Source organism: Vulpes lagopus, chromosome 3 (genome assembly GCF_018345385.1).
Source record: "Vulpes lagopus strain Blue_001 chromosome 3, ASM1834538v1, whole genome shotgun sequence".
In the NCBI taxonomy this organism is placed as follows: Eukaryota; Metazoa; Chordata; class Mammalia; order Carnivora; family Canidae; genus Vulpes; species Vulpes lagopus.
In genome coordinates this window covers 132542026-132570014 of record NC_054826.1, presented here as the reverse complement: position 1 = coordinate 132570014, position 27989 = coordinate 132542026, and the positions used below count along the sequence as shown (strand labels likewise).

The window sequence follows — 27989 nt, the reverse complement described above, 5'->3', positions numbered from 1 at the left end:
TAAAGACTCCACCAAAAAGCTTTTAGATAAATTCAGTAAAGTTGCAGGATACAAAATCAATACACAAAAAGGAAATTATTTTTATACATTAATAATGAAGTAGCAGAAATAGAAATTAAGAAAATAAACCCATTTACAGTTGCATCAGAAAGAGTAAAATATCCAGGAATAAATTTAACCAAGAAGATAAAGACACTAAACCATAATACACTGATGAAAGAAATAGAAGAAAGCACAAATGGAAGGATCTTCCATGCTTGTAGATTGAAGAATATTGTTAGAATGTCATTAACACTGAGAGCAATTTACAGATCCAATGCAATCACTATCAAAATCCCAATGGTATTTTTCACAGAAATAGAACAAAGAAGCCTTAAACTTGTATAGAACCACAGAAGACCCCTAATAGCCAAAGAAATCTGAGAAAGAAAAAAGCTGGAGACATCACAATTCGTGATTTCAAACTTTATTACTAAGCCATAATAATCAACAGTATGGTATTGGCATAAAAAAAAGATATATAGAGCACCCAGAAATAAACTCATGCATATAAGGTCAATTTAGGACAAAGGGGCCAAGGATATACAATGGAGAAAGGACAGTCTCCTCAACAAATTGTTCCAGGAAAACTGGACATCCACATGTGAAAGAATGAAACTGGACCACTATCTTATACCAACACAAAAATTAACTCAAAATGGATTAAAGATTTAAATGTAAGACCTGAAACCATACAATACCTAGAAGAAAACATAGGTGGTAAGCCTCTTAAACATCAGTCTTGGGGATGAATTCTTAGATTTGACATCAAAAGCCAAGAAAGCAAAAATAAATAAGTGGGACTACATCAACTAAAAAGCTTCTATATTCTACACAGCAAAGGAAACCACCAACAAAATGAAAAGGCAACCTATGAAATGGAAAAAAAATACTTGCAATTATATACCTGATAAGGGGTTAATATCTAAACTGTACAAAGAACCCATAGAATTCAATAGAATGCAAACAAAACAAATCATCCAACTTAAAAATGGGCAGAAAAACTAAATGGACATTTTTCCAAAGATGATATACAAATGCCAACAGGTACATTAAAAAGTGCTCAACATCACTAATCAGGAAAACACAAACCAAAACCACAGTGAGAGCTCACCTCACACTTGTTAGGATGGATAGCTATTATCAAATGAGGAGAGATAACAAGTACCAGGTGAGGACGTGGAGAAAAAGAGAACCCTAGGGTACTGCAGGAATTAAGTTGGTGCCGCCACTATGCATTGAGAATGGGTGAAATGGTTGAAGACAGGCAAAACAGAGGGTACAAACTTCTAGTTATACCATAAATAAACCCTGGTGATATAATGTACACATGGTGACTATAGTTAACAATACTGTATATTTGAAAGTTGCTAAGAGGGTAGATCTTAATGATTTTTTCTTGTGATGAGAACTTTTAACTATGGGGATGGATCTTAACTTATTGTGGTAATCATTTCATAATACATACATCAAATTATTATGGCATACACCTAAAACTAATAAAATGTTATACATCGGGATCCCTGGGTGGCGCAGCGGTTTGGCGCCTGCCTTTGGCCCAGGGCGCGATCCTGGAGACCCGGGATCGAATCCCACATCAGGCTCCCGGTGCATGGAGCCTGCTTCTCCCTCTGCCTGTGTCTCTGCCTCTCTCTCTCTCTCTCTCTCTGTGACTATCATAAATAAATAAAAATTAAAAAAAAAATTAAAAAAAAATGTTATACATCAATTATATTTATTAGAATTCTTAAAATTGAGATAATACCTACCAGAATGAACAACAACAAAGAATGAACAAACAAAAGAACAAATGACACAGAGTCTCAGACATGTTATGTTTGGGGTTACAGAATAGACAAGGAGAATTGTCCAGGAGGCAGTCAGAAATAAAGTTCAAGATCAAAGGTAGAATATGTATTAGGACTAGGATGTATACATCCAAGTATTAACTGAAAGGAGGTAGTAAGACAACATTCAATTATATAATCAAATATTTGGGAACCACCTTTCCTATGCCAAGCACAAGGATAACTTGGGGGAGGAAAATAAAGTTTCTGCTCTGGTGTAGCATACAGACTGGCTTAAAGGAAGGGAGTTAAAGAGACCTCCAACATACAGGGATGGGAAAGAACAGGAAGAGGGGGACACCAGACTGGAAACTAAAATAGTACAGAGTGAGATGAAAAACCCAGAACAGGGGGATCCCTGGGTGGCTCAGTGATTGAGCATCTGCCTTCAGCCCAGGGCGTGATCCTGGAGACCCGGGATCAAATCCCACATCAGGCTCCTGGCATGGAGCCTGCTTCTCCCTCTGCCTGTGTCTCTGCCTCTCTCTGGGTCTCTCATGAATAAATAAATAAAATCTTAAAAAAAAAAAAAAAAAGAAAACTCAGAACACCAGGATTTCAATAAAGCAATAGAAATAGAAGCCAGAATACGAGTAGCAATGATTTTAATAACAGCAGATTGGGTAAATTGCACTATGGAGCTTAGGTCTCTTTACAAATCTGAGTAGACACAGACAAATCCTCTCTGTGAATACTATATGATTTTTCAAAAATGTAAACCTAGCTTGTTAACCGGGGTTAAAATAAGGATGCTGAGAATAAAAGATATAGAATGCAGAAGAAACAAAGTATAATTTGGCACATCCTATTTCAAAAGTACTTTCTAGGTGTATCTGAGTTAAAATAACAGGATATTTTGATATGAAAAAAAGCTATGCCATGAAAACAACCATAAAATAAAAGGTAGTTTTGAGACATATTTTTAAAATGCATTTATAGTTACATGTACCAAATGAATAGCATATCAAACACACACCTCAAATTATTGATATCTATTGATATCTTATTGATATCTACCTGGATACAGCTTATCATGGTTACTCTCCCGTGTATACTTTAGTTGTAATTCACAAAAATAAACCATTAGTCACCAGTTATAAGTTTATACTTAAAAAAACTAAAAACAAAGCAGTCTTGAAATGTATTTTTGTCCTAAAAATATAACTTACATCTACCTTTAGACAACAATATATTAAAGTTTTATTGAACAATAATGTATTTTTATAGAGAAAATTTAATACAACTATAGCTTAAATCAAATTTACCATGAATTTGTTATTGCACTGCTCAATTTAAACAGGTGATTTCATTCCTAGGAAAGAAACGTAAAACCCATCAAAATCTAGACTAATTCTATTACATGGCTCCAGTGAAACTATTTTAATGAAATTTCCATGTAGAAGATCAGTTCTAAGAGTTTATCTTTTATCTTTTTATCTTAATATCAATTGGGAAGTTGTCTACAACCCTAGGTAAATCAGACATCTTGAAGTACAAAAAGCCTAAGGAATAATCTTTTCTAACTCCATCATGTTAAAGTGAGAAACCAATTGCAGGGGAAGTTAAATACTTCCCAACTGACAGACCTGGATTTTGGAGGTGGATAGAGGAATATAAACCTTTTGCACATATTTCCTTTAAATATTATAAAATACTTTGTAAGCTTTATATCACAGTTACACATATAAACATAAATACTAACATGTTTATACAAAGACACATCAAATATTTTTTCCATAAATGTTCTACAACTTAACATTTAAACCATCTTATAAAACCACAGTAAACCACATATTACCTTAACAAAAACAGAAAATTAAGAAGAGCAGAATCAATGTCCCAGAAACAGAACTCAGAAAACTTAAGTATTTGATATATAAAATGGAAAAAAAAATCAGTGAGGGAAGAAATCATCACTGTTTGCCATCAGTTGAGATGACTTTTTTAATTCCTGGAAATCACTTGAAAAAAGCAGGGGGTGGGAGGGATCAGTGATAATCTTTCCTTTAATAATATCTGGTCTTCTCTCCATTTATCTCCGTATTACAGAAGCAGTTGCAATGTCTGTAGTCTGTATTTAAACCAGACAGGAAACAGCCATGCTTTCTTTGCAGAACACTTTATGTGAAAACTTCTTCAAAATCTGTAACTTGGGGAGACAGAAAGGTAGCACCATGCTCTGAACTAGTAGGCTCACTGTAAAGCATGTGATAAAAGAACAGTACTGGTACAATGTTACCATTTAAGGGGTTTATATCCAACAATGGTTCACATTTACCAACTGAAAAGCTAAATAAAAAGTACAAAAGTTCACTACTACTACTACTACAAACAACTGGGGTACAAACAGAGCCATACGCTACCAAAACTTTGACACAAATACTAGGCACAAAACTCTTCTCCATTAAATGAGTAAAAAAGATTTTAAAAACAAAATACCTGGGAGAAATGTCAAGTATAAATTACAAATTAACCTGATACCATTTAAAGGTATTAAGCATGTCCACCAACTACTGTCTTGAAGGGAGAGACAGGGCATTTGGTCATCTAAAAAGCTATGATGATCTTTAAAAATGTCTCTATGGATAATCTACTTTTAACTCAGAGAAATTCTACCCAACTCAAGTTTGAACTCACCAAACTACTTCTCTTTAATAAAGTAGTTCCCCACCCACCCCTTATGTTTTACTACAAAATTACTTTAGATTTAAAAAATCATGAAAAATTACATAAAGTTAACGTAAACACAAACATTTCCCTCCCCTCTAGTCAGAAGAAATCCTCCCTTCACTGAAATTTCCAGCAAATCTTACAGTGATGATCCCATGTTTCCTTATGATTTGTGTGCATACACATACCCACGTCATCTACCTTCCAGCTTTTAAGTTAGCTGAGGACAGACAAGAGCCTCATTTACATTTTCTTCACAAAATAGTTCATATTGTATTATGTACGTATGAACAAAATGCTTGTATTTTAATATTGTAATTTGTACAGATACCATCATAAAACTTTCAACTGCCTCCCACCCCTACTGCAATTCACCTTCATACTTCTCCTTAAATGATTATTCTAGAACAAAACTCCAATTATATTATTCTGCCGCTTAAACTCCTTCCATGACAACCTACTTCCCAAAACATCAAGTTTGTAGACATGTCCTATGTGTCTATTACAATCCCATCTGCCACAGAGAAGTCCCACATCCTAGCTTTAAGAACCATGCATCGTCCCTCTGTGCCCATGCTCTCTTGCTCTGGCCCACCAGGCATATTCTTACTAATCAACACTCACTTCCAATCTTCAAACTTCATCATGCACCTCCCTTAAACACACCATAATACTTTGCTTATGCCTATCCTACAGCACTTCTCATATTGAAGGACAGGGAATTTAGGAAGGGTAAATAGGACTTCTCCCCCTCCCCTAAGTTGTAAGAGGGCCATAAGTGATAAAAAAAAAAAAAATTAGAGACCACCTGCAAGAATATTTGCCTAAAAAACTAAATCCCAGAACTATACATAAGACCTAGCCCCTAGAAGGTGGTAGAGAAGTTCATTCTACTCAAACATAAGCTCTGACAAGTGAGCCATTATATCTTCTCGTTGCTTTTGCGATGGAGCCCTGTGCTCACCAAGGAGTCTGCTTGAAGAGTCTCTCCCTCTACCCCTCCCCTAACTTATGTGTGCACATGCTCTCTAAAATAAATCAATCTTTTTTTAAAAAAGGGTTTTCAGAAGTTGTCTCATAACCCATACTTATATATGTGTAACTGTCCAAAAATATTACTCTATAGAGTAGAAATTAATGTCTTTTTTCCTCTCAAAATCAAAAAGAAAAAAAAAAGCTATTTATCCAGGCAGTAGGACATCAAGGAATATTTTGAGGGACATTTTACCAAACTAAATTAAAAACGGAAGATGTATTATCTAAAAGAAATCACAATATGTTAAGCACACTCTGAGATTTATGTTGGGTCTTTCATTTTCTAAAGTTTTATGTGGATATATACCTATACAAGTTATACTGTATGAAATTACAAATTAGCATATTTTATATAGACATATTACATATTATATATTAGCCTAATTTTTGTTCTTCCATGATGGCCTAGAAGATAGTGATTTTCTATCTTTGTGTCAAAGTGTCACTATCAACTTTGATTTTAAAAAATATTAAGAAAAAATGTTTATCATTCTTACTCTAGGACTTAATACCCATACCTACATAACAAACGAATGTTTAAAAAGTCTAACCACATAAAGAATTTTGGCAATTACTAATGATATCCAATCAACGTGATAACCAATTTTACCTTCCAGTCAATATTATAACAAAAACTATTAACCTACAAAATTTTTTTAAAAAATGCTTTCTGATTTTCTGGGTGGCTAATAGGCCCCATAATGGCATAAAAGTTGCCATGTCAGCAAAAAGGAAATACTCTCCTCCCTATCTCTCAACTTTTGCCAACTTCCCAGCAAATCACCAAAAATATCTATGACATTTGAAGCTCTCATCACACACTAAAAATTTAAGAAGCTGTAAAAAAGCTACATATATAACTATATTCATTTCATTGACAGCAGCTATAAATAGAGCTTTCATACCTATTCAGAAAGTTGAGGCTATAGTGAAATTGCTTATCCTGTTTCTTTATAGATTCTAAGGTGGGGGTGGGGGGATGGGCTAGGACCTATCTTATAAATATCAAATAACACTGAAGAATGCAAAGAAATAAAGGAGAGTAACTGGAGAGACTGGCAAATGTGAGGTAGGATAATAATTCAGTATAGCTATGGGACAAAGCCATTCCAAATTCTATACCCAACAGAAATGTGTACATACGTCCTCCAAAATACACATACAGGATGTTCAAAGCACCACTATAACACCAAAATCTGGAAAAAGTAGAAGGAGTAAATTGTGATAAATTCATCAGATGAAAAAAACAGCACTGCAAGAAACAATGTGGATAAACCTCAAAACAATATTGGGCAAAGGATGCCAGACACAAGAGTACATTATGTGTGGTTCCATTTATTTAAAGTTCAAAGTGACAAGAAACTCATCTGTAGGGCTAAAGATCAAGATGGGAAGTGCCTCTGCGGAATGGAAAGGGACAAAAGTGGAATTCTGGGGTGCTGGTTAATAGTCTATGCTAATTATCTAAGGAAGTAAGTTTGTGACAATTCAGTGAGCTATATAGATTCACAGGTACAGAAAAGTATGCAAGTATTATACTTTAATAATTAAACATTGAGGTCAACACCCACATCCATAACAGCACTATTCACAACGGCCAAAAGGTAGAAACAATTCAGATGCCCACACCCTGTTTTCCTGTTTCAATGACCATGTCAACCGGTCTGTTTCCTCTACCTGCCATTATTTCATGTGCTGGTGACAACTTTAACTCATCATAACAGCTAACAAAAGGCATGCCAATTGTAATACTAGACATGCCATCAAGTGCCAAAATATTCAGGTGTAACTTCTGGGGAGTTCAAGGTGAATGACCCTGTAGTGCAGACAGGAGACGTAGAAGACGAGACTGATTTGCTGAGCTGTACGGCAGGCAGAGGTGCTGGCAGGAGTCCTCTCCTGGGAGCAAGGCAGGGAGGGAAACTTGCGTGGACAAAACCTTTAAAAAGTATGCAGAGCCCTATCAGATTTGAGGTGATTTGAAAGGAACAAAACTGCAACTATGAAGTAGGGTATGGGGAACCCAGCTCTGCAGGGACTACACCATGAAGCCCTTGTCAAGTATTCTACGTAGGGCTGAATAAAAAAAGGTCCCCAAGACACCCACATCCTAATTCCTAGAACCTGTGAATATAACTGTAAAGGGAAAAGATTCTGCAGACGAGATCAAAGGATCTTGTGATGGTCAGATCACCCTGGATTACCTGGGTGGGTCCTCCATGCAATCACAAGTGTCCCTACGGAATGAGAGGCAGAGTGATATCTGAACACAGAAGAGGTGTGAAGACCAAGTGGAGACCAAAGTGAAATGCTGTGAAAATGATGCTGAAGGCAGCCAGGAAATGGTCTCTGCTCTCAGGCCTCCAGAAGAAACTAGCCCTGCTAATAACACCTTGTCTTTAAGCCCAGTGAAATGGATTTTTGACTTCCAGACTCCAGAACTCTAAGGTAACTTGGGTTATTCAGAGCCACAAAGTTGGTAGTCATTTGTTAAAGCAGCAAAAGGAAACAAATTCCTACACTGGTGTTGAGGAACACATCCCCACACTGAATAGAATTTGCCTGTGTGGAAAAATTTATAAGAAAATAATAAAAAGTTTGAATATATCAATAACCTCTTACTATTTGGAGGTTTAGATGAAAATAGCCTTTTTCAGGATTGTTTAGTTTGGAGGAAGTGAGGGGGAGATGTTATTGGTTGTCTTGTTTATTTATAGTACTCTTATTTGAGAGTTGCATTTTGTTGGTGGCAGCACGGTGGTGGTTTTTCACTAAAAAAGAACATCTCTGTCCAGAAATTACTTGTATTCCTCTGCCTTCATCGGCAAATGATATCTTGGCCCCACTGTTCTTTAAAATCTGCTCATTTCAAATTATAGAGACAAGTGTCCTCAGAGTTGATCCACATTAATTAGCTCACTTCCAAGTTTAGAGATTAGTAAAAGGAGGAGGGGGGGAGTTAAGGCTCATCTACTTGTTTCTTGTAACTGCATTTGCAAATGTTTTAAATTTTAATTGAAACAAAATTTGGGCTCGGGGAGCCGCGGGCTTTGGTGCAGACATGGCCAAGTCCAAGAACCACACCACGCACAACCAGTCACGAAAATGGCACAGAAATGGCATCAAGAAACCTCGGTCACAAAGATACGAATCTCTTAAGGGGGTAGACCCCAAGTTCCTGAGGAACATGCGCTTGGCCAAGAAGCACAACAAGAAGGGCCTGAAGAAGATGCAGGCCAACAATGCCAAGGCCATGGCTGCGCGTGCTGAGGCTATCAAGGCTCTTGTCAAGCCCAAGGAGGTTAAGCCCAAGATCCCAAAGGGCGGCAGCCGCAAGCTCAATCGACTTGCCTACATCGCCCACCCCAAGCTCGGGAAACGTGCTCGTGCCCGCATTGCCAAAGGTCTCAGGCTCTGCCGGCCAAAGGCCAAGGCCAAGGCTCAAACCAAGGCCCAGGCTGCAGCTGCAACCCCGGCTCCGGCTCCAGCTCCTGCTTCTACTCCTGCTTCTACTCCTGCAGCGCAGGCTCCCAAAGGTGCCCAGGCCCCCACAAAGGCTCCAGTGTAGAGGCTTCTGCCTGCCAGTGTGAGGACGGAAGGACTGGTATGACCCCTGGGCTTCTGTCTGCATGGGCCTGGTGTCCTCCTGTGCTATTTGTACAAATAAACCTGCGGCAGGATCTGTTAAAAAAAAAAAAAAGAAACAAAATTTGAATGTCAGTACCTGAAAAATGCGGAGAAAAAAATAAAGAATACAATCTCTAGATAAAGCAATGTTCCTGCAATCGTAAGAGCAATGTATATGTTCCATTTTCTTCATTTGCCTTCCTGAGAAGCTTGACTCAAAGTGATCAGTTTAAAATAGAAGAATAATTCTATTCTCAGAACTCAGGCAGTCTCAGGACTGCCTTAGTGAAGAATGAATACAATCAATGTGATTCATCATATCAGCAAGAGAAAAACCAAGAATCATATGATCCTCTCATTAGATGCAGAGAAAGCATTTGACAAAATACAGCATCCATTCCTGATCAAAACTCTTCAGAGTGTAGGGATAGAGGGAACATTCCTCAACATCTTAAAAGCCATCTATGAAAAACCCACAGCAAATATAATTCTCAATGGGGAAGCACTGGGAGCCTTCCCCCTAAGATCAGGAACAAGACAGGGATGTCCACTCTCACCACTGCTATTCAACATAGTACTAGAAGTCCTAGCCTCAGCAATCAGACAACAAAAAGACATAAAAGGCATTCAAATTGGCAAAGAAGAAGTCAAACTCTCCCTCTTCGCTGATGACATGATACTCTACATAGAAAACCCAAGACCCCACCCCAAGATTGCTAGAAGTCATATAGCAATTTGGCAGTGTGGCAAGATACAAAATCAATTCCCAGAAATCAGTGGCATTTCTATACACTAACAATGAGACTGAAGAAAGAGAAATTAACATTTATAATTTGCACCCATTTACAATTGCACCCAAAAGCATAAGATACCTAGGAATAAACCTAATTAAAGAGGTAAAGGATCTATACCCTAAAAACTATAGAACACTTCTGAAAGAAATTGAGGAAGACACAAAGAGATGGAAAAATATTCCATCCTCATGGATTGGCAGAATTAATATTGTGAAAATGTCAATGTAACCCAGGGCAATTTACACGCTTGATGCAATCCCTATCAAAATACCATGGACTTTCTTCAGAGAGTTAGAACAAATTATTAAGATTTGTGTGGAATCAGAAAAGACCCCAAATAGCCAGGGGAATTTTAAAAAAGAAAACCATAGCTGGGGGCATCACAATGCCAGATTTCAGGTTGTACTACAAAGCTGTGGTCATCAAGACAGTGTGGTACTGGCACAAAAACAGACACATAGATCAATGGAACAGAATAGAGAACCCAGTAGTGGACCCTAAACTTTATGGCCAACTAATATTCAATAAAGGAGGAAAGACTCTCCACTGGAAGAAAGACAGTCTCTTCAATAAATGGTGTTGGGAAAATTGGACATCCACATGCAGAAGAATGAAACTAGACCACTCTCTTGCACCATACACAAAGATAATAAACTCAAAATGGATGAGAGATCTAAATGTGAGACAAGATTCCATTAAAATCCTAGAGGAGAACACAGGCAACACCCTTTTTGAACCCAGCCACAGTAACTTCTTACAAGATACATCCAAGAAGGCAAAAGAAACAAAAACAAAAATGAACTATTGGGACTTCATCAAGATAAGAAGCTTTTGCACAGTAAAGGATACAGTCAACAAAACTAAAAGACAACCTACAGAATGGGAGAAGGTATTTGCAAATGACGTATTAGATAAAGGGCTAGTTTCCAAGATCTATAAAGAACTTCTTAAACTCAACACCAAAGAAACAAACGATCCAATCATGAAATGGGCAAAAGACATGAACAGAAATCTCACAGAGAAGACATAGACATGGCCAACATGCACATGAGAAAATGCTCTGCATCACTTGCCATCAGGGAAATACAAATCAAAACCACAATGAGATACCACCTCACACCAGTGAGAATGGGGAAAATTCACAAGGCAGGAAACCACAAATGTTGGCGAGGATGCGGAAAAAAGGGAACCCTCTGACACTGTTGGTGGGAATGTGAACTGGTGCAGCCACTCTGGAAAACTGTGTGGAGGTTCCTCAAAGAGTTAAAAATAGACCTGCCCTACAACCCCGCAACTGCACTGCTGGGGATTTACCCCAAAGATGCAGATGCAATGAAACGCCGGGACACCTGCACCCCGATGTTTCTAGCAGCAATGTCCACAATAGCCAAACTGTGGAAGGAGCCTCGGTGTCCATCGAAAGATGAATGCATAAAGAAAATGTGGTTTATGTATACAATGGAATATTCCTCAGCCATTAGAAATGACAAATACCCACCATTTGCTTCAACGTGGATGGAACTGGAGGGTATTATGCTGAGTGAAATAAGTCAATGGGAGAAGGACAAACATTATATGTTCTCATTCATTTGGGGAATATAAATAATAGTGAAAGGGAATATAAGGGAAGGGAGAAGAAATGTGTGGGAAATATCAGAAAGGGAGACAGAACATGAAGACTCCTAACTCTGGGAAACGAACTAGGGGTGGTGGAAGGGGAGGAGGGCGGGGGGCGGGGGTGAATGGGTGACGGGCACTGAGGGGGGCACTTGACGGGATGAGCACTGGGTGTCATTCTGTATGTTGGCAAATTGAACACCAATAAAAAATAAATTTATTATTAAAAAAAGAATGAATACAAGATGATTTTTGACATTATCCTTATGAATTTGCTCGAAAGTCTCTATTTCTTAATTCCAATTCAAGAAATTTAGCCTTATTCAACTAAATGTGGAAGAGCCTTATGTGCTTATCTAATGGGACTATAATAGCTCTATGCTTTATTTAATTTTTAAAATACTGATATCCTTTTAAAAGTAGTAAGAACAGACTGTCTGAAGTTATTTTATGAAATGACTAGATAGAAGTATCGCAAAACTCCAGACTTTCCTGGATGCCCTACCTCTAGGATGAGAAAAAGATATACCTCTGTTTAGCTTGAAATCATACATTCTTTAGCTGCTAAGAAAGAATCCTGAAAAACGTGGATCTGGACCACAACTCTTAGAGCAGAATATTTTGCTGTTTTTCCTCCTATAAAAAACACAAAACTAAACAGATTCTGTGTGCATCTTTCACACATGGGATTATATTTTATAATCTTATTTCACTCAGATTAGAATTATCTGGCTGAGCCATCTTCCATATGTGAAATTATTTTTGAGCCATTACTACCGATCAGATCATTTCAGGCAAAGATGTGTCCCCAGGAGAAATAACTCCTAATTCAAGCATAGTTTTAACCAAAAACCATAGCTCAGTTAAAAGCTGTACCAATTTTATACATCAAAGAAGTCTTAAAAAAAGAAAATCTGTGTCCCTAAAACAAATTATGATGAAAACTTAACCACGTCAATTTTAATTACATGTTTTTAATATTTCCAAATATCACATTCAGAAAATTTCTGACTGAATACATACTCTCTCGGGGATATTTAGTAAGTCACTGGGTGGCTATTAAGAGAAAAGCATATGCTGAGCAAAATATAGCTGTGCACCAAGGCAAATGAGAAAAAGCACTACAAGAAAGACATTCAAAACAGAAATAAAAATGAAAACTAACTACAAGGAGGAGCACCTGAGTGTCTCTGTCAGTTAAGCATCTGCCTTTCCCTCATCATGATCTCGGGGCCCTGAGATTGAGCCCCCATGTCAGGGCTCCCAGCTCAACAGGGAGTCTACTTCTCTCTCCCTTTGTCTCTCCTCTCATGCATTCCCTCTCAAATAAAATCTTAAAAAATAAACTAAAAGAATATCTATAACTCTGAATAGACTATAGGAGGGCAAAAAATCTCCCAAGACAGTTTGTCTAAGAACCCATCACGCACTAGTAAGAATTTCCTCTGTCACTTTCCTCCATACAATATATTCACTTCTCATGGATTAAACTAATTGATAAAGACAGGTTATGGTTAGCAAATATTTGCATCAGCCAATTTGCTATTGAGAATGTTGGTAGGACTATACTTCTAAAATAAATTCCTAAGGTTTCTCCTTAGAGAATAACAGCTGCACAACTCCAGCTCCCTACAGTTTTTAAAGTAATTAAGTCAAACATGATTTAATTCCATTCAATTCAATATATACTAAGCTCCTCCTAAGGAAAAAAAAATAGAAAAACAGAATTTACACTTCAAGCAGCAACTAAAACACAGAATGACGAGGTTTATAAAAGGGACAAACACATAACTCTACAGGAATCAAGAGGAGTACAGCAGCAGCATCCACTGGGTAGAGACCACACACAGCACAGTCTCTCCTGTAAATCAGGGGCAGCAAAACAGTCTAGGAGAGGCAAAAGAGAGAAGAGTCTGACCAATACACAAAGTTGGTCCTCAGCCTGGAAATCAGGAATAAGTTTCCTCATCACAACAATGAGAGCAAGCATCTCACTCATGCATTCATTCATTCACTGCAATTACAGAAAGAAGAAACCATCAGTCTGCCCTGAATAAGTTCACAGTCCAGCTACAGAGAGGCAGGGTCGGCAGGGTGTGGGGGACCTGCTGTGTGACAAAGGAGGGATGCTCTGAGAGCATCCATTACACAGCAGCCATCAACCAAGGCCATCACTGGTGCTGAGTTCTGAAGACATTTGGGAGTTAACCAACGAATCTGGATGGGAAGGTGCTCCTGTTACAAGGAACAGCACACACAATGACAAGGAGATGAAAGAAGACAGAGCCTATTCAAGCCATAAGCTGATGGAAGAGAGGAAAGTGATGAAGCCAGTAATGTGGACGGGGCTTTGATGAGTTGAATATGTTGGATTCTAGCCTGAGGATACTGAAATATTCCACTCAAGAAACACCAAAACAACAACAACAAGGTTTTAGGAAAAAATTCATTCCACGCAGAGGCAGGAACACCATGTGAAAATTGAAAAAAAAAAAAAAAGGCTCAGAACTATAGCAACAGCAGAGAAGTAGTGACAGCAAGAAAGTAAAAGTATCCAAATGTCTGGTGTTGCTAAATTGGAAGATGCAAATAAAGGAGAGTTTTGTTTTTTAAACATATGACAGATGAGGGCACATTTACACCCTTTTCAAGTAGAATCCTAGGATGGGAGGGTGGGTGAATTAGTGAAGGACATGATTAAAGTTCCTAGATTTAAAGAGTAACTTCTTTTTTTTTTAATTTTTTTTTCAATTTTTATTTTTTATTTATGATAGTCACAGAGAGAGAGAGAGAGAGAGAGAGAGAGGCAGAGACATAGGCAGAGGGAGAAGCAGGCTCCATGCACCGGGAGCCCGACGTGGGATTCTATCCCGGGTCTCCAGGATCGCGCCCTGGGCCAAAGGCAGGCACTAAACCGCTGTGCCACCCAGGGGTCCCTAAAGAGTAACTTCTAAAATGTGAATTGCTAAAGTATTCTGAAAGTATACCACCAAAAAAAAAAAAAAAACCTCAAAATAACTTGAATAATCAACTAATGCCTTAATCCAACTTCCATTACAATCACTAACTAGAAAACCTCCAAGACTTAAATGTGAAAAAAAAACTCTACTTAATCAATGAAAAATTATCTATTTAATGTATGAGTAGGCTGCACATAGGATTAGAATTAGAATAGGATTAGATTAGACCCAAAAAAAAGTGAATCAGATTCCTGGTCTGATTTTTAGACTACAAACAAGAGTTCTAAATTCTAACACTAACAAATTTTTCTTACAGAATTTTTAAAAAGAGGACCATGTGAAAATATAAATTAATAAAAAAATTTAAGAACAGGCCCCTCTAGAGAAGCAGCAATAACATTACACGAATCACTATCCTTTCATTAGCTTGACTTTGCAACTTGTGCTTTTAGTTGTTTCATTCATTTGAATAATTTTAAGGAAACCTAAGCTGGCCAAGTGAGTCACGAATGAGTCACAGCTCACCTCTGAAGTAGTCACAAGCCTGACTGTGACTTACTGCACTAAGCCTGAATTTCAAGTTGGAAAAGAATGATGGGTGAAAGAAAGCCAAGGACTGTCAAGGATGCCAAAGAAATCACTGGGAAAATAAGGACGTCTTAAGAACAGACTCCCCTGCACTTCTTTTCCAGGTTGGAATTTATGGCTTACATGTCATCCATACCACAGAAAAGATAACCCACATCACACACCACTCCTTCCCCTGCTGATCTTGTGACTTCATATACAAGAACTAAAAAGGACACTGAGTATGCCTCCTTTAGACTGCCTTCTTCATGCTACCAATCAGATTTCCAAACACTGTGCACAATGGGAGGACCACAGTGGTTACTCAGATTGCCACACCTCACAAACAAATGGGTAAAGGCCAAGCAAGGAAGACAGAGTCTACACACAACCACCACCACCACCTTGGGGAGGAAAGGTCCATCATTCATACTATAACTGTGTTCTTAACACACATATAACCCACACAAATCACAGTATTTGAGGATTTGAAAAACATATCACAAAATATGAGATTATTTACCCAAGAAAACACCACTGTCCTTGAGATGTTACTGATAGAGGCAGGGATGAAACCAGCACACGACTTACTGAATCCTTCCATGATAACTGGGGAAGGCATGCCCCCAGGCCTTTGCATGAGTGCAGCTAGTTACTGCAGCAGTTAGTTATAACCATCAGCACAAAGGTTTTTCTGCAAACCAAACTTCAATCTCAGCCTGCTAAATAGCAGTATGTCATTTCCTTCCTGCTGGACCATGTAATTCCTCAACTTAAATGGTAGGGGATACCAACCATGCAAAGTAAAAGACATTCAACAAATATAAGTCGAATGCAAAAGGAAGAGGGAATACCCACACTGTTGCTTGGCTACTTACACCTCCCAACTGCTATGTTAACACAACGCTAAAGAAAATATATATCATTACCATACTTCACAAAAAATTATGGCCAAGAAAGATCTTAATAGTCATAAGGTTTGCAGAGGCAGATCCACCAACTTCCTATAACGTTAAAATTCTTAGGATGAGTCCTAAATAGTCCCAATCATTACTATGATATGGATACTGTATTCTTACCTGTGCAGGTAATAGGTAGGCCTTAGTTTAACAAAATAATTTTAAAGGTAATCCATTAAGATTTCTAGTTTTTGGAATTTAGAATACATTTTCCCATATAAACAAGGCTAAAATGATCAAGCTCTTGGGCCAGCAGCCATCACTTAAGCTTTTTTTTTTTAAGTGAAATAATTTTGGCTTCACCTTTCCAACATCATAAAATGCACTCTTATCACACCAGGTTATGACTGCAGTCTTCTCAGTATGTCTGATGTGGACCTAAGTCCTAATCCCCACGGGAAGCCAGGGAGGGGGCACTCTTGGGCTATAACCATCCTGGACTCCTCAAGTATGAACAGGCTTGAGAAGGAAGAACAGGTTTGAGGAGTGGGTGAGGAGAATGCAAATGAGGAAACAATGATTTTAAAGAAAAAGATCCTTGAATCACAAGACCAGCTAACCAATTAGAAGAGATGCCTCTCCCCTCCATCCTTCAGGCACAAGGCCCAGGGAATGCCATCCCAGGAAGGCGAAGGAGGGGAGGAGCTGCCAGATGGAACAGAAGGGCAGAGGCAAGAGGCTCTCCGGGATCTTGCTCCTCAGACAGGAGAGCCTAGGTGGACATTGGGGATAGTTAGGGACAGAAAGAGAATTCCCAGAAGATGGAAAAAACTGTCCCCTTCAGAAAGAGGCTTGTGGTTAGGAAGGGGAAGGAACAGGAGAAAGAAAAGAGGAAGCAGGCATGGAGGGAAGAGCAATCCCTGTACTTCAAGTGGTGAGTTCCAGCCCGGGGATGCGCCCAGGCCAGAAATGGCTGCTCTTTTCTTCCATGTTTCCTGTTTAGATAAACCCAGAGCATTTGTGTATGATTATCTCATAGCACTGTGGCCCATGAGGTGTTCAAATATCTCAAATATCTCAGGTGTCCCATAGCAGGGAAGTAGCTTTGATGACCTCAAGAGTGCCCAACATATTGGATATTCAATCAGAGAATCTAGTCCCCTTGGGGCATCTGACACTGATTCAGCTTCATGTCCCTTCTTCTTGATTTGCCCCCATTTCTGAAGAGCCAAAGTCACTGGCCCCACACATATCAAACTGAAAAGAAAAGTCAATCCTCAGGCCTTGGAGCAGCTACCCCAAGCAAAAGTGTTTGCAGAACTTGGCATAATCAAGACTCACTTACATGCTTCTAAAGACACTGGCAGAAACTCGAGGGCATCCGAAAAATGGGAGGGTCAACAAAAAAAGGCCACAACCTTTTGCCAGGATGCCCATAATCGTACCACTTGATAGATAAATGGATTTTTAAAATGTGGTGTGTATACAATGGATTAGCATTGAAAAAGGAATGTTAAAACACGGGGGATTTTAAGGATACTATGCTAAGTGAAATCAGCCCATCACAAAAGTACAAACCTTGTATGATTCTACTTACATGAGGGACCCAGAATAGTCAAATTCAGAAAGGCAGAAAATAAATGGGAGTTGCCAAGGACTGGGGCAGGGGCCAGGGGGGTGGGGGAGCTTGTTGTGTAACGGGTACAGAGGAGTTTCAATTGGGGAAGAAGAAAAAGTTCTGAGGATGGATGGTGGTTATGGTTGCACAACAATGTGAAGGTCTTTAATGCCACAGAACTGTACAGTTAAAGGATTAAAATGGTAAGTTTGATGTTATGTATCTTTTGCCACAATTTCAGTAAATAAATAAAAACCCTCAGCTTGGGTACACCTCCAAGCAGGTTAATTTTGGCCCTATGCGCTTGCACACTAGATGGACAATCCAATTATGCATAGTGTCTTCTCTCTCAAAGAGCGACACTGAGGTATCACTGCCTTCTTCCAAATTTATCACTTTGCAAGGGTGGTAGCCCCAGTTCCCTCAGGCCGTAACTACAGACTCTTTCTTTCCACACTTGCATGTTCAAAACTTCTGATATTCCAGTTCCCCTCTGAGGCCCATGTTCCTGGCACTCGGGTGCTGAACATGTACGGTGCCTGGTAAAGTCAACAGCACCTCCACAAGCTTTCATAATCAGGAGTGTTTAGTCTGGTGCCATAGCATATGTTGCAACCACCATTTCTGTGTGATTGCTGTGGGCTACGAGGACTACCTTCTAAGGGAAGATTATCCTTTAGTCCTCACATTTGTTCTATCTGAACAAGTGATTCCAGATCTGTTCCCCAATCTTTCTAAAACCCATGCCCCTGGTGGCCTGTGAGGACCTACACCTTGCATGGACATCTCCAGACACAGAATCCCTGTATGCTTTTATGACCAGGTCCTCAGTACCTTACTTTTGCCAGAAGTAGGACTTAACCCCTCACATTAAATTCTTCTGTGCCAATCCAATTTTCTTTTGAGAAAGACTCAGAGGGTCCTCTTCTCTTCGACCTTAGAATGATCATAGTTGGGGGGGGGGGGAATGAACAACTAGCTTCCCAAGTTAGATAACCCCAGGGAGGACATGACTCCCACTGGGCCACATCTAACCTAGAATGTGCCTCCTTTCCCAGGCTTTCCCTTGCAAGTCCAGCTGCATGAAGAACCTGGGCATGAGCTTTCAGGGTACAGGTGATACCTGTTTGTCTAATGACAGCAACTTGTCACCTTGAAATTCAGTAAACTCGTCAGTATTCTATGCTTCTATCTCAGGGCTTTCCCTCTTAAATGCAAATTCTCTGTTACTGGTTGGTACTACTATCCCAGGGCCACCACCACAAGCCCAGTGGTACAGGAAAACACTTTATACTAAAAGAAGTGCCTTCTCGAGGCACACGTTAACAATGGCCAGGCTCCACAGCGAAAAGAAAGTCCACTGCATTTCAACCTCTACTGGCAAAAATCCTTATGCAGTACACAGGATGCAAGTTTCCAAGCTGTTCCTACTTCAAATTCTAGCTGAATCTTTAAAGGGGCACTTTGCAATTTCCTGGATTTTTTTGTGAAAAACTTCCAGATCCTTTGCTGTATTTCTATAAGCCCTTTCCCCTTTCTAAGTAGTACTACAAGAATGAATCTCCTTTTCCTTTCATATCTCACATATCTGAACCTTTCTCTTGGCTTAGTCTTTCCAGTCTGCCACTGCTCTTTTCAGAAGACCAATATTTCTCCAAACCACTCTAGTTCCATCTTGATTTCCTTTAAAAAAAAAAATTTTTTTTTAACAACAAAAACAACACCTGGTGGTACCTGGGTGGCTGGCTCAATGGGTTAAGTGTCTGCCTTCCGCTCAGATCCTGATCTCAAGGGAGCTAGCTGTATGAAGCCCTTCATGGGGCCTCCCTGCTCAGCAGGAAGCCTACTTCTCCCTCTCCTTCTGCCTCTGCCTCCAGCTTCTCCCCTGGCTCAGGCTCCATCTCACTTTCTCAAATAAATAAAATCCAAAAAGAAAAAAAAATTAAAATTAAAAAAAAAAAAAGAACCTGATCTCTAGAATCTGAGCATTTGCAGACACAGGCCTTAAAATCATCTTCTTAATGTTTGGGTTCACATTTCACAGACTCATTTGTCTATCTAAAACCAAGAACTTCTTAAATAAAGAGGCTCTCATTCCTTTTTTATTTTTTCATAATAAAATCTACCACTCTTCTATACATGAAGCCACAGTTCTAGGATGGCCTGAACTTAGAGAAATCAACAGATCCAGAGCAAATATAACTCCTGTTTCAGTGGAGGAGCTTCTGATGAAGTATTAAAGTAATACTTCTATGCCCTGAGGCAGTAAGTAGCTCTGTTCCTTCATCTGCTTGACTTTGAGACAGTCTCTTTGCAGAGAGGGTGCTTTCTTGGTCTGCATATGTTGGTGGTCTATAAAGATCTTAGATAAACTACACAATTACATAAGATTCATCCCTCCAGGGCCTTCCTTTGGCCTGGAATAAAATTAACTGAATGTGGTAAAGCCAATTTTTCACTTCCTACCTTGTCCTCATTTACACAATCTAAAGGAGGAACCTCACACAACAGCATTCTTGAAACATGGTCACTTTTGCAGTACAAAGTTCTGGCCAGGAACTTTGGCTAAAATACACAAAAGCAGAAAATGCTAGTCTACCCCAAATGACTAAAAAGATCAACACCTTCCTCAGCCTCACCTACAGCACCAATCCAAGCAGAACCCACAAAATACAAAGTTTAAGTGCCTCAGGCCACCCACAAAACCCAGCTAGGATCAGTGCACCCTGCACTTGCTAAGGCCTGAGTGCCCATCACAAACAACTGTGCCTGGTTAATCCACCTGCCTATGGACTAGACCACAATAAGCTTCCTGGTCCCTAAAGGTCAAAGTAGTAAATGCTCTTCTTCCTACTGAGTGAGAAACCCAATGAGCAACAGATACAGAAATCAGATGAAGACGTGAACTTTTCATTGAAAAACACTAATATATACCGGAAAATGTGGCTTACAGATGACAACTCTCCTTTGTTCCCCTCCACATTTCCGTTTCCTGCCCCATCTCCTGTGGTGGGGTGGGAGTTGGGGGGGATTGTAGGCCTCCCCCTTGAAGGCAGAACCTGCTCTGCTTAGCCTACCTAAGCTGGTAGGTTAAGCAGAGAATCCACCAGACAACAACCACGCTCTGTGCAAGTAAGTAGGGGCTCAGAGAAAACACCCAGAAGAAGGTGAGTCATATACCCAGGTATTACTCTAATCTTTCAACAAAAGTTCGTCTATAGGGAAACATGAAGTATGAGGAAAGAGTTTGTCCTCCAAAATGTATTGCTCTTATAATGTCAGCTCATTAGATCTTCAGTGCCTAATAAGAGCTTTGAATACAGCAGGAGTTCAACAATTGTTTGGGTAGTGAGTGGAAAAAATGAACTCACCTCGAATAAATAAAACACAGTTTTGAACTTGCGGAGGCTAACAATGTAATATAAAATATGTTACATGTCTGGGAAATGCAAACCAAAATGGCTGGAGTTCTCAAGTGCCAGGAAACATATTGGGCATAATCTAATCTTTTAGGAATGCTCATCTTCATCATTAAGTACGGCTGCAATTTGGGTTATAAGGATTCTCTGCCCAGCCTTCTGGATGGTTCAGGTAATATAGGTCTTGGATGAAGGGTGTTGGCAAAGATGAAAGACTACTTGATACTAAACTATGCTTGCTCTAAGTAATTTGCCCTCTTCTCTTCAGACTTGCCCTCATTAATATGGAAGATTATATAAGAAAAAAGTAGGCAAGATCTTACAAAAAAAAAAGAGAGAGAGACAAGCTCTAAATTATAAAACATTTAGGTTTTTAAAAAATCCTTGGAAAACACTTTGATTTTGATATTTAATTTCAAAGTAATTTGAAGTCACAAAGGCTTTTAACAAACTATACCTAAAATTCTTTCCTATGTTAATTGCTAATAAGTTATTCTGTACCTATTATTAAGTTACTATTATATTTATTTATACATTCCCAAAAATTTATTGAGCACTATGTGCTGGGCATTGTACTCGTCCCCAGGAATTCAGCAGTGGATAAATCTATGTGGTCTCTGCCATCATGAGGCTTAGGTGTAGCATGAACATCAATTTCTGAAACAAATACCTCTAAGGATGCTAAGCCATAATAAATGGAGAATTTGAAAACCAAGAAACAGGCAAAACAGCAAGTTCCAAGTCTAGAGGGAAAAGATAGGGTGACAAATTCTGGGAATAGAAAAATATCCAACATGGCTGCAGCAGAATGAGCAACAGAGAAGAGCTTTGAAGCTGGAGAGGACAGTACGGTCAGATCTCAAAGGGCCTTCTTTACCCTCAGAGATAAGGAAGCACTCTAAAAGTTACAAAAGAGTTCACATGATGGGAATGGGTGTGTGTATTTTAAGATTATTGAAAACGCAATTGGGAGAATGCAGTGGCAAAAAGTAAAATATACACAATTAGGAGGCAGTGGGCCAAGTGATGGGGGTTGGGGAGCACAGATGGATTCAAGAAAGACAATGAAGGCTGAACAGTAAATACTTGGCACCAACTAAGTACTTGGCAGACACTGTGAGGTGGCTACTTACATCCCATTTTACAGATGAGAAAACAGATTTAATGAGGTTAATTTGCTCAAAGTCATTCAGCAAATAAATAAGAATCAAACCTAAATGATACCAAAGTCTTTGTATTTGACCAAAACTTTAGAAATTTGCTCTTATGCCAATTAGAAATACTTTTCTGCAAACCATCAGCCAGCATATTAACAAGAGCTGCAAAATGTTTATGACCTTTGACCTAGAAGATTCACTTTGAAAATAAAGTTGAAAGCCATAAACCAAAGATGGGGAATAATACATACAAGGACATTTACTGTCAAGCTATCTATAAAAGAACTGGAAGTAATCCAAGTGACTCTATAAACAGGGAGCATATCAAGCGGACTATTCATTATTTTCACAGCTGCATACTATTCCATTATCATTGCTGACATGATCCTGAGAAAATTACTGAATCTTTCCTAAAATTCAGCTATAATAATTATGCTTAGTGAATCTCTCAACTCTCTATGGAAACAAGCATTACTAATACTAACCATAATCATATTTAGTCAAAGGACTTATTGCCACTTGCCGATTAAGAATTCACAATGTACAAACCTGAGAGGCAAGAACTCATCATACTTTATGTCATCCAATCCTCATGAGAACCTAAAGTATAGACAGTGTTATTCTCTGGAGGCCACTAAGGTAAGAGAGAGAAGTGAAAGAGCCTGCCCTAGATCATACAGCTTATTAGTAGTACACCCTAAATTTTAACTGTAAAGCCCACGTTCTTTTCAGTATGCAAAGCCAACCCCTGGTTATCAAGGAGAAAATGAAGGTTCAGAGAAACTGAGCTAACAGAGCCTCAGAGATCACAAAGCTAATTAGTGATACAGCCACTATTTGAATGCAAATCTCCCGATTCCTGGTAGATTGTTTTCTCTTTTACTATATCACAGTTGTCAACAGGTAAATATAACTATGGAAACTAAATCACTTTTAAAGCCATAATAGTCGGGGCACCTGGGTGACTTAGTGGTTAAGCATCTGCCTTCGGCTCAGGGTGTGATCCCTGGGTCCTGGGATTGAGTCCCGCACTGGGCTCCCCACAGGGAGCCTGCTTCTCCCTCTGCCTGTGTCTCTGTCTGTCTGATGAATCAATAAAAATAAAATCTTTAAAAAAAAATAAAGTCATCATATTCTAAGGCCTTTAGATTCTATTACCCTAAATAAAACATCAGCAGAAAGAATACAACAGAAGAGAAAATTTGCCAAAACAGAATGTCATCATTTCTAAAGGACTGTGGGAAAAGCCCTATACCATGGAAAGATTAGATGAGGCGGGAGAAGGAAAGGGTCCCAAACTATCACGAAGTACCTACCATATGCCCAGGGCTATGCTAGACATTTAGCCTGAGTTCACTTGCTCTCCACAACACTATGCAGGAAGAACTATCCCTGTTTCACAAGCAAGGAAACTAAGATGCTGAGAGACTAAGGGATTTGCCTGCAGTTGCTCATCTAGTGGGATGGGATTTGAACACAGGCCTGTATGATGCTAAAGTACATGTTCTTTCAATATACCATGCTGCCTGTTGTTACAAGAAAACTGGCAGAGTATGAATTGTATATACATTCATACATATACATATATACATACATCACACACGCACATATGTATGTATTTTGCATCCCGTGATTAAGATGAGGGACACAAAATCTGGCATTCTTCTATTCTTTAAGAATACAGTATAATACATATATAAAATATGTGTTTATCAACAGTTATTAGCAGGGCTTCTGATTAACAGCAGGTTATTAGTGGTTAAGTTTTTGGGAAGTCACAAATCATACACAGATTTTCAAATGCACAGCAAGTCAGTACACCTAAGCCCCATGTTGTTAAGAGTCAACTGTAATCATTTTTTCAATGTTTTGTCCATTTTCCCCAGACTTTGAGCTCCAAATTCTGACACTTTGTATCCTATTCCCACAGATTCCCTGATACTACTATATCCAAGGGATGGATGGATAGAGCCAAGGTAAACAGGAAAGGATGGAGAGTTGAAGGCAAGAGAGCAAGGCCTCTATAAGAAGTACTTCACAGGAAAAATTCTGAACTCAATCATTTTCCAATTTTCCCTAAAAAATTTTTTAAAGATTTTATTTATTCATGAGAGAGCGAGAGAGAGAGGCAGAGACACAGGCAGAGGGAGAAGCAGGCTCCACACAGGGAGCCCGACATGGGACTCGATCCTGGATCTCCAGGATCATGCCCTGGGCTGAAGGAGGCGCTAAACCACAGAGCCACCCGGGCTGCCCAAGTTTCCCCAAATTTTAAGGACTAATAGGACTTAACTTCTCTTGAGGACTTGAGTCTTAAGTATTCTGTTGTGAGAAAAGTAATGCACGCTTACTCAGGAAACCAAGTAACCTTGGGCAAATCATTGCATGTATCAGAGAGCTCAGGCTGCCCACTTTTAAAACCAAGGAGCTGAGCTACAATTACCTCTAAGGGGGATCCCTGGGTGGCGCAGCGGTTTGGCGCCTGCCTTTGGCCCAGGGCGCGATCCTGGAGACCCGGGATCGAATCCCACGTCGGGCTCCCGGTGCATGGAGCCTGCTTCTCCCTCTCCCTGTGTCTCTGCCTCTCTCTCTATCTCTCTGTGACTATCATAAATAAATAAAAATTTAAAAAAAAATTTACCTCTAAGGACTTTTCCAGCTCCATAACTGTATGACTCTTTGAACGATACAATCAGTTGCTATACTGGTCCATTTAAACAGGACCTATTCCTCCCCAGAGCCTAGTGTATGTAGTATGTTGATTAGTTCGGCAGCATTCTCCATAATTCAAGATTAATTTTTTTTTTGAGTTTTTGAGTCCATGGTATATAGGGTTATTTAACTATTGTCAATTTCACTTCCAGCTGTCCCTCTTTCTCATCTTAACTTGCAATGTGTTATCTCCTTGGATTTAAAAAATAGGCTTAAGGGAAAGGATTGGCACATTTACTAAGTACCTACTAAGTGCCAAATATCAAATATGCATTACTGCAATTAATTTCATCCCTTCAACATTACAATAGGTATTTTATAAATGTGGAAACCCAAGAGCAGAATGCCCAAGGTACCCAAGATTATTAAGTGCCATAGCGAGGATCCAAAGCCAGGTTAATATATTCAAGGCCCAGGTGCTTTCAACTACACAATGCTGCCTAATGAGTTTATGGGAAAAGTCCTTAAGTCAGAATCTAAGAACTCTCTAATGGTTAGTATAAAAGAAGTTTAGCTTATTGCATTTGGATGGAATATAGAAATCTATTTTCTCTCTTCTATAGAGAGATGATGCTATTATTAAATGTATTTTTTCATTTAGCTTTATTTTATATAAAGCCCAGCAAGGCTTTAGGTAATTCCCAAAAAGGTAAACTTACCGAATAGCTTAGGTCTAGCTAGATAGGTGAGAAATTAATTTATATGCATCACTGAAAACTGGTGAACCATTTATTAAACATGGAAAAAAATGACATCCTTTACCAAGTTTCTAATTACTCTTCTCTTTGCTAAGGTCATTAAATCAGACTGAGATCTGATCAGGTCTCAATCAGAAAGATTGAGAATTCAATAAGAATTTAACTATCGGAGCCACCACATAAACCCTCCTAAGAGTCCAACTTCATATTTTAGAACGTACAGAAATGAAACTGATGTTAACAGCAATTATGACACATTCTCTCCTTAAATGGGGTCTCTGGAAGCACCCAGATCTTTCATGTGAGCGCTCATTCTGAACTCCAAAGATTCCCTGCTTCCTCCTCATGAGGATAAATGCGACATTCTACTGAATCCCCAAGTACAGTTAATAGGAAAACACAAGGCTCCATTTTCAAGTACTCTCACCATAAATAATCTCAAGCACTTCTTGTGTGGCTGACTGTGGCCTAAGCTTACTAACTTCCTTTAGCCAACAAATGCTCTCTCATATTTGAAGGTCAAATGCCAGGGAATTTAATAACTTTCTGCTAAATCTACATTTTGGAGTATCAGTGTGACAGAACTATCCTTTCTCTGTCAGGCACTGCACACACGATTAAGGAAAGTTGTCTTACCTGAATGATAACATTACCCACACCCGCCCTCCACCCCCCAAAAAAAGCTTGTAAAAAACAGATGCTCCAAGCTGGCTGCAAAAGGGGCAGGCAGCCTTGTTGCCACAGGGAACTGAAAAAGGGGACTTGAGTTTCTGGTTCACTGGTGGACATTCACTCAAGCACACCCCTGGGCTCTGGAGACCACAAACCAAAAAGAATACCTCTAGTGTATAGTGTCCAACTTCTCAGAATCAAAGTTTTCATAACACTTGGTTCTCTCTGGGCTTCTAATTTATTAAATATTCTCTTCAAGACCCAAAGCTCTCCAAGAAAGCAACAAAAACATGTGCATATTGATGCACACTTGTAAAGTCTGGGACAGCTTGCTATTTCTAGAAACAGTAACAGTGGTCACCACCATGGGGGGTAGATGGGACAGATTAAGGGCAAGACTCAGGAGGACGGGGTAGTAATGATAAAATCTAAGTGGACTTGCAAGGACGGCAGCAAAGCTGGGGACTCTGTCTGGGATTTACAGAGCTGGAGTCTGACTCGGGGAATAAGATGCCAAGAGGGTGACAGGAGGCACTGCAAAGAGGTGATGAACACAGTGGCCAGCTAAAGTGAAGCTGGGCAGTAAAAGCAGGCTGGTGAGTGAGCTTCTCCAACAGCTCTCTTCGGCACAGAAGCAAGAGCGGGAAAGCCTGTGGAGGACGGTACTGTAAGGCGGGGGTGGCCGGACCATCCAATGTCACAGCAGGTGAAGGAACTGGGGATGAATGTAGAAAGTCTGACCACATATCCGAGCAGGACTCAGGAGTATGCAGCCAAGAACAAACAGACCAAGGAGAAGAGAAGTATCAGTCAACAAGTAGCACAAGGAAGACCATGAACGGTTAGGTAGGTGGGAGGGAGTGAGAGGTGGCAAGTCAGGAGGTTAGAGGCAGAAAGAGAACAGGCCTTAGACACTGCGTTAAGTTACATCCCCGTTATGTAGTCTGACTCTCTATATGGTCTCTGCTCCCACAATGGTTAAGATCCTCAAAAGAACAGTCCATCATCGGATATCACAGGCCACTCACCAAAGTCATGTAACTTAACATCTTCATGCCAAATGCCATGGCCATATTCCAATATTAATGTTATGGAGAATATTTCATCACCACTCAGAATAACTGTCCTGTTGGGGACATCACTGAGATCTGAATGTCTTTGCACATTCTTCATCTCACACACACTCTCTCTCCCCACCCAGTTTCTTTCTCAAGCCTTCTTCCTCTCCTGTAACCACTCATGCATCTATCCTCTTCCTGGTGTCATCTCGCTCACCCAGCTATGTGCACTTTTGCACCTGCCTCGTAGCATCCAATGACTTACTTCCGTTCTGCATTTTGCAAAAAAAAAAAAAAAAAAAAAAAAAAAAAAAAAAAAAAAAACCTGACTCGGGCTAAATCTGCTTTCTTCCTGCTCCATAAGTGCAGAAAGTTCCTATAATTTATCTTTAGGACTCCAGTGCCCTGCATATAGGAGATTCTAGACAGATATCTATGGAAAGGACAGAAATACCTTGACCCATGCACATGTCATACACTGCATGTCAGCAAAATTATCAATGCATCCAAAAATGCATTACCCAGGACCAAGCATTTGCCATGCTCATTCACTCTAACTGTAGTCTCCCTCCCCATCCTCTGGTTGTATAAAAGCATGTC

The 27989-nt window shown here is 39.4% G+C and overlaps 2 protein-coding genes across 3 annotated transcripts in view; one reads left to right on the top strand and one right to left on the bottom strand.

The window, feature by feature from the left end:
• The window catches only part of VAV3 (vav guanine nucleotide exchange factor 3), a 359756-nt gene that overhangs the window by 318838 nt on the left and 12929 nt on the right, over window positions 1-27989 (bottom strand). The window lies entirely within an intron of this gene.
• LOC121486696 (60S ribosomal protein L29-like) lies at window positions 8601-9271 on the top strand. Its single transcript, XM_041747831.1, has one exon. The coding sequence runs from the start codon at window positions 8653-8655 to the stop codon at window positions 9157-9159; it is 507 nt and encodes a 168-aa protein (XP_041603765.1). The 5' UTR covers window positions 8601-8652; the 3' UTR covers window positions 9160-9271.

Bases quoted from the DNA above. Each gene is read 5' to 3' on its own strand.
- LOC121486696 (XM_041747831.1), top strand. From the start codon at position 8,653: ATGGCCAAGTCCAAGAACCACACCACGCACAACCAGTCACGAAAATGG.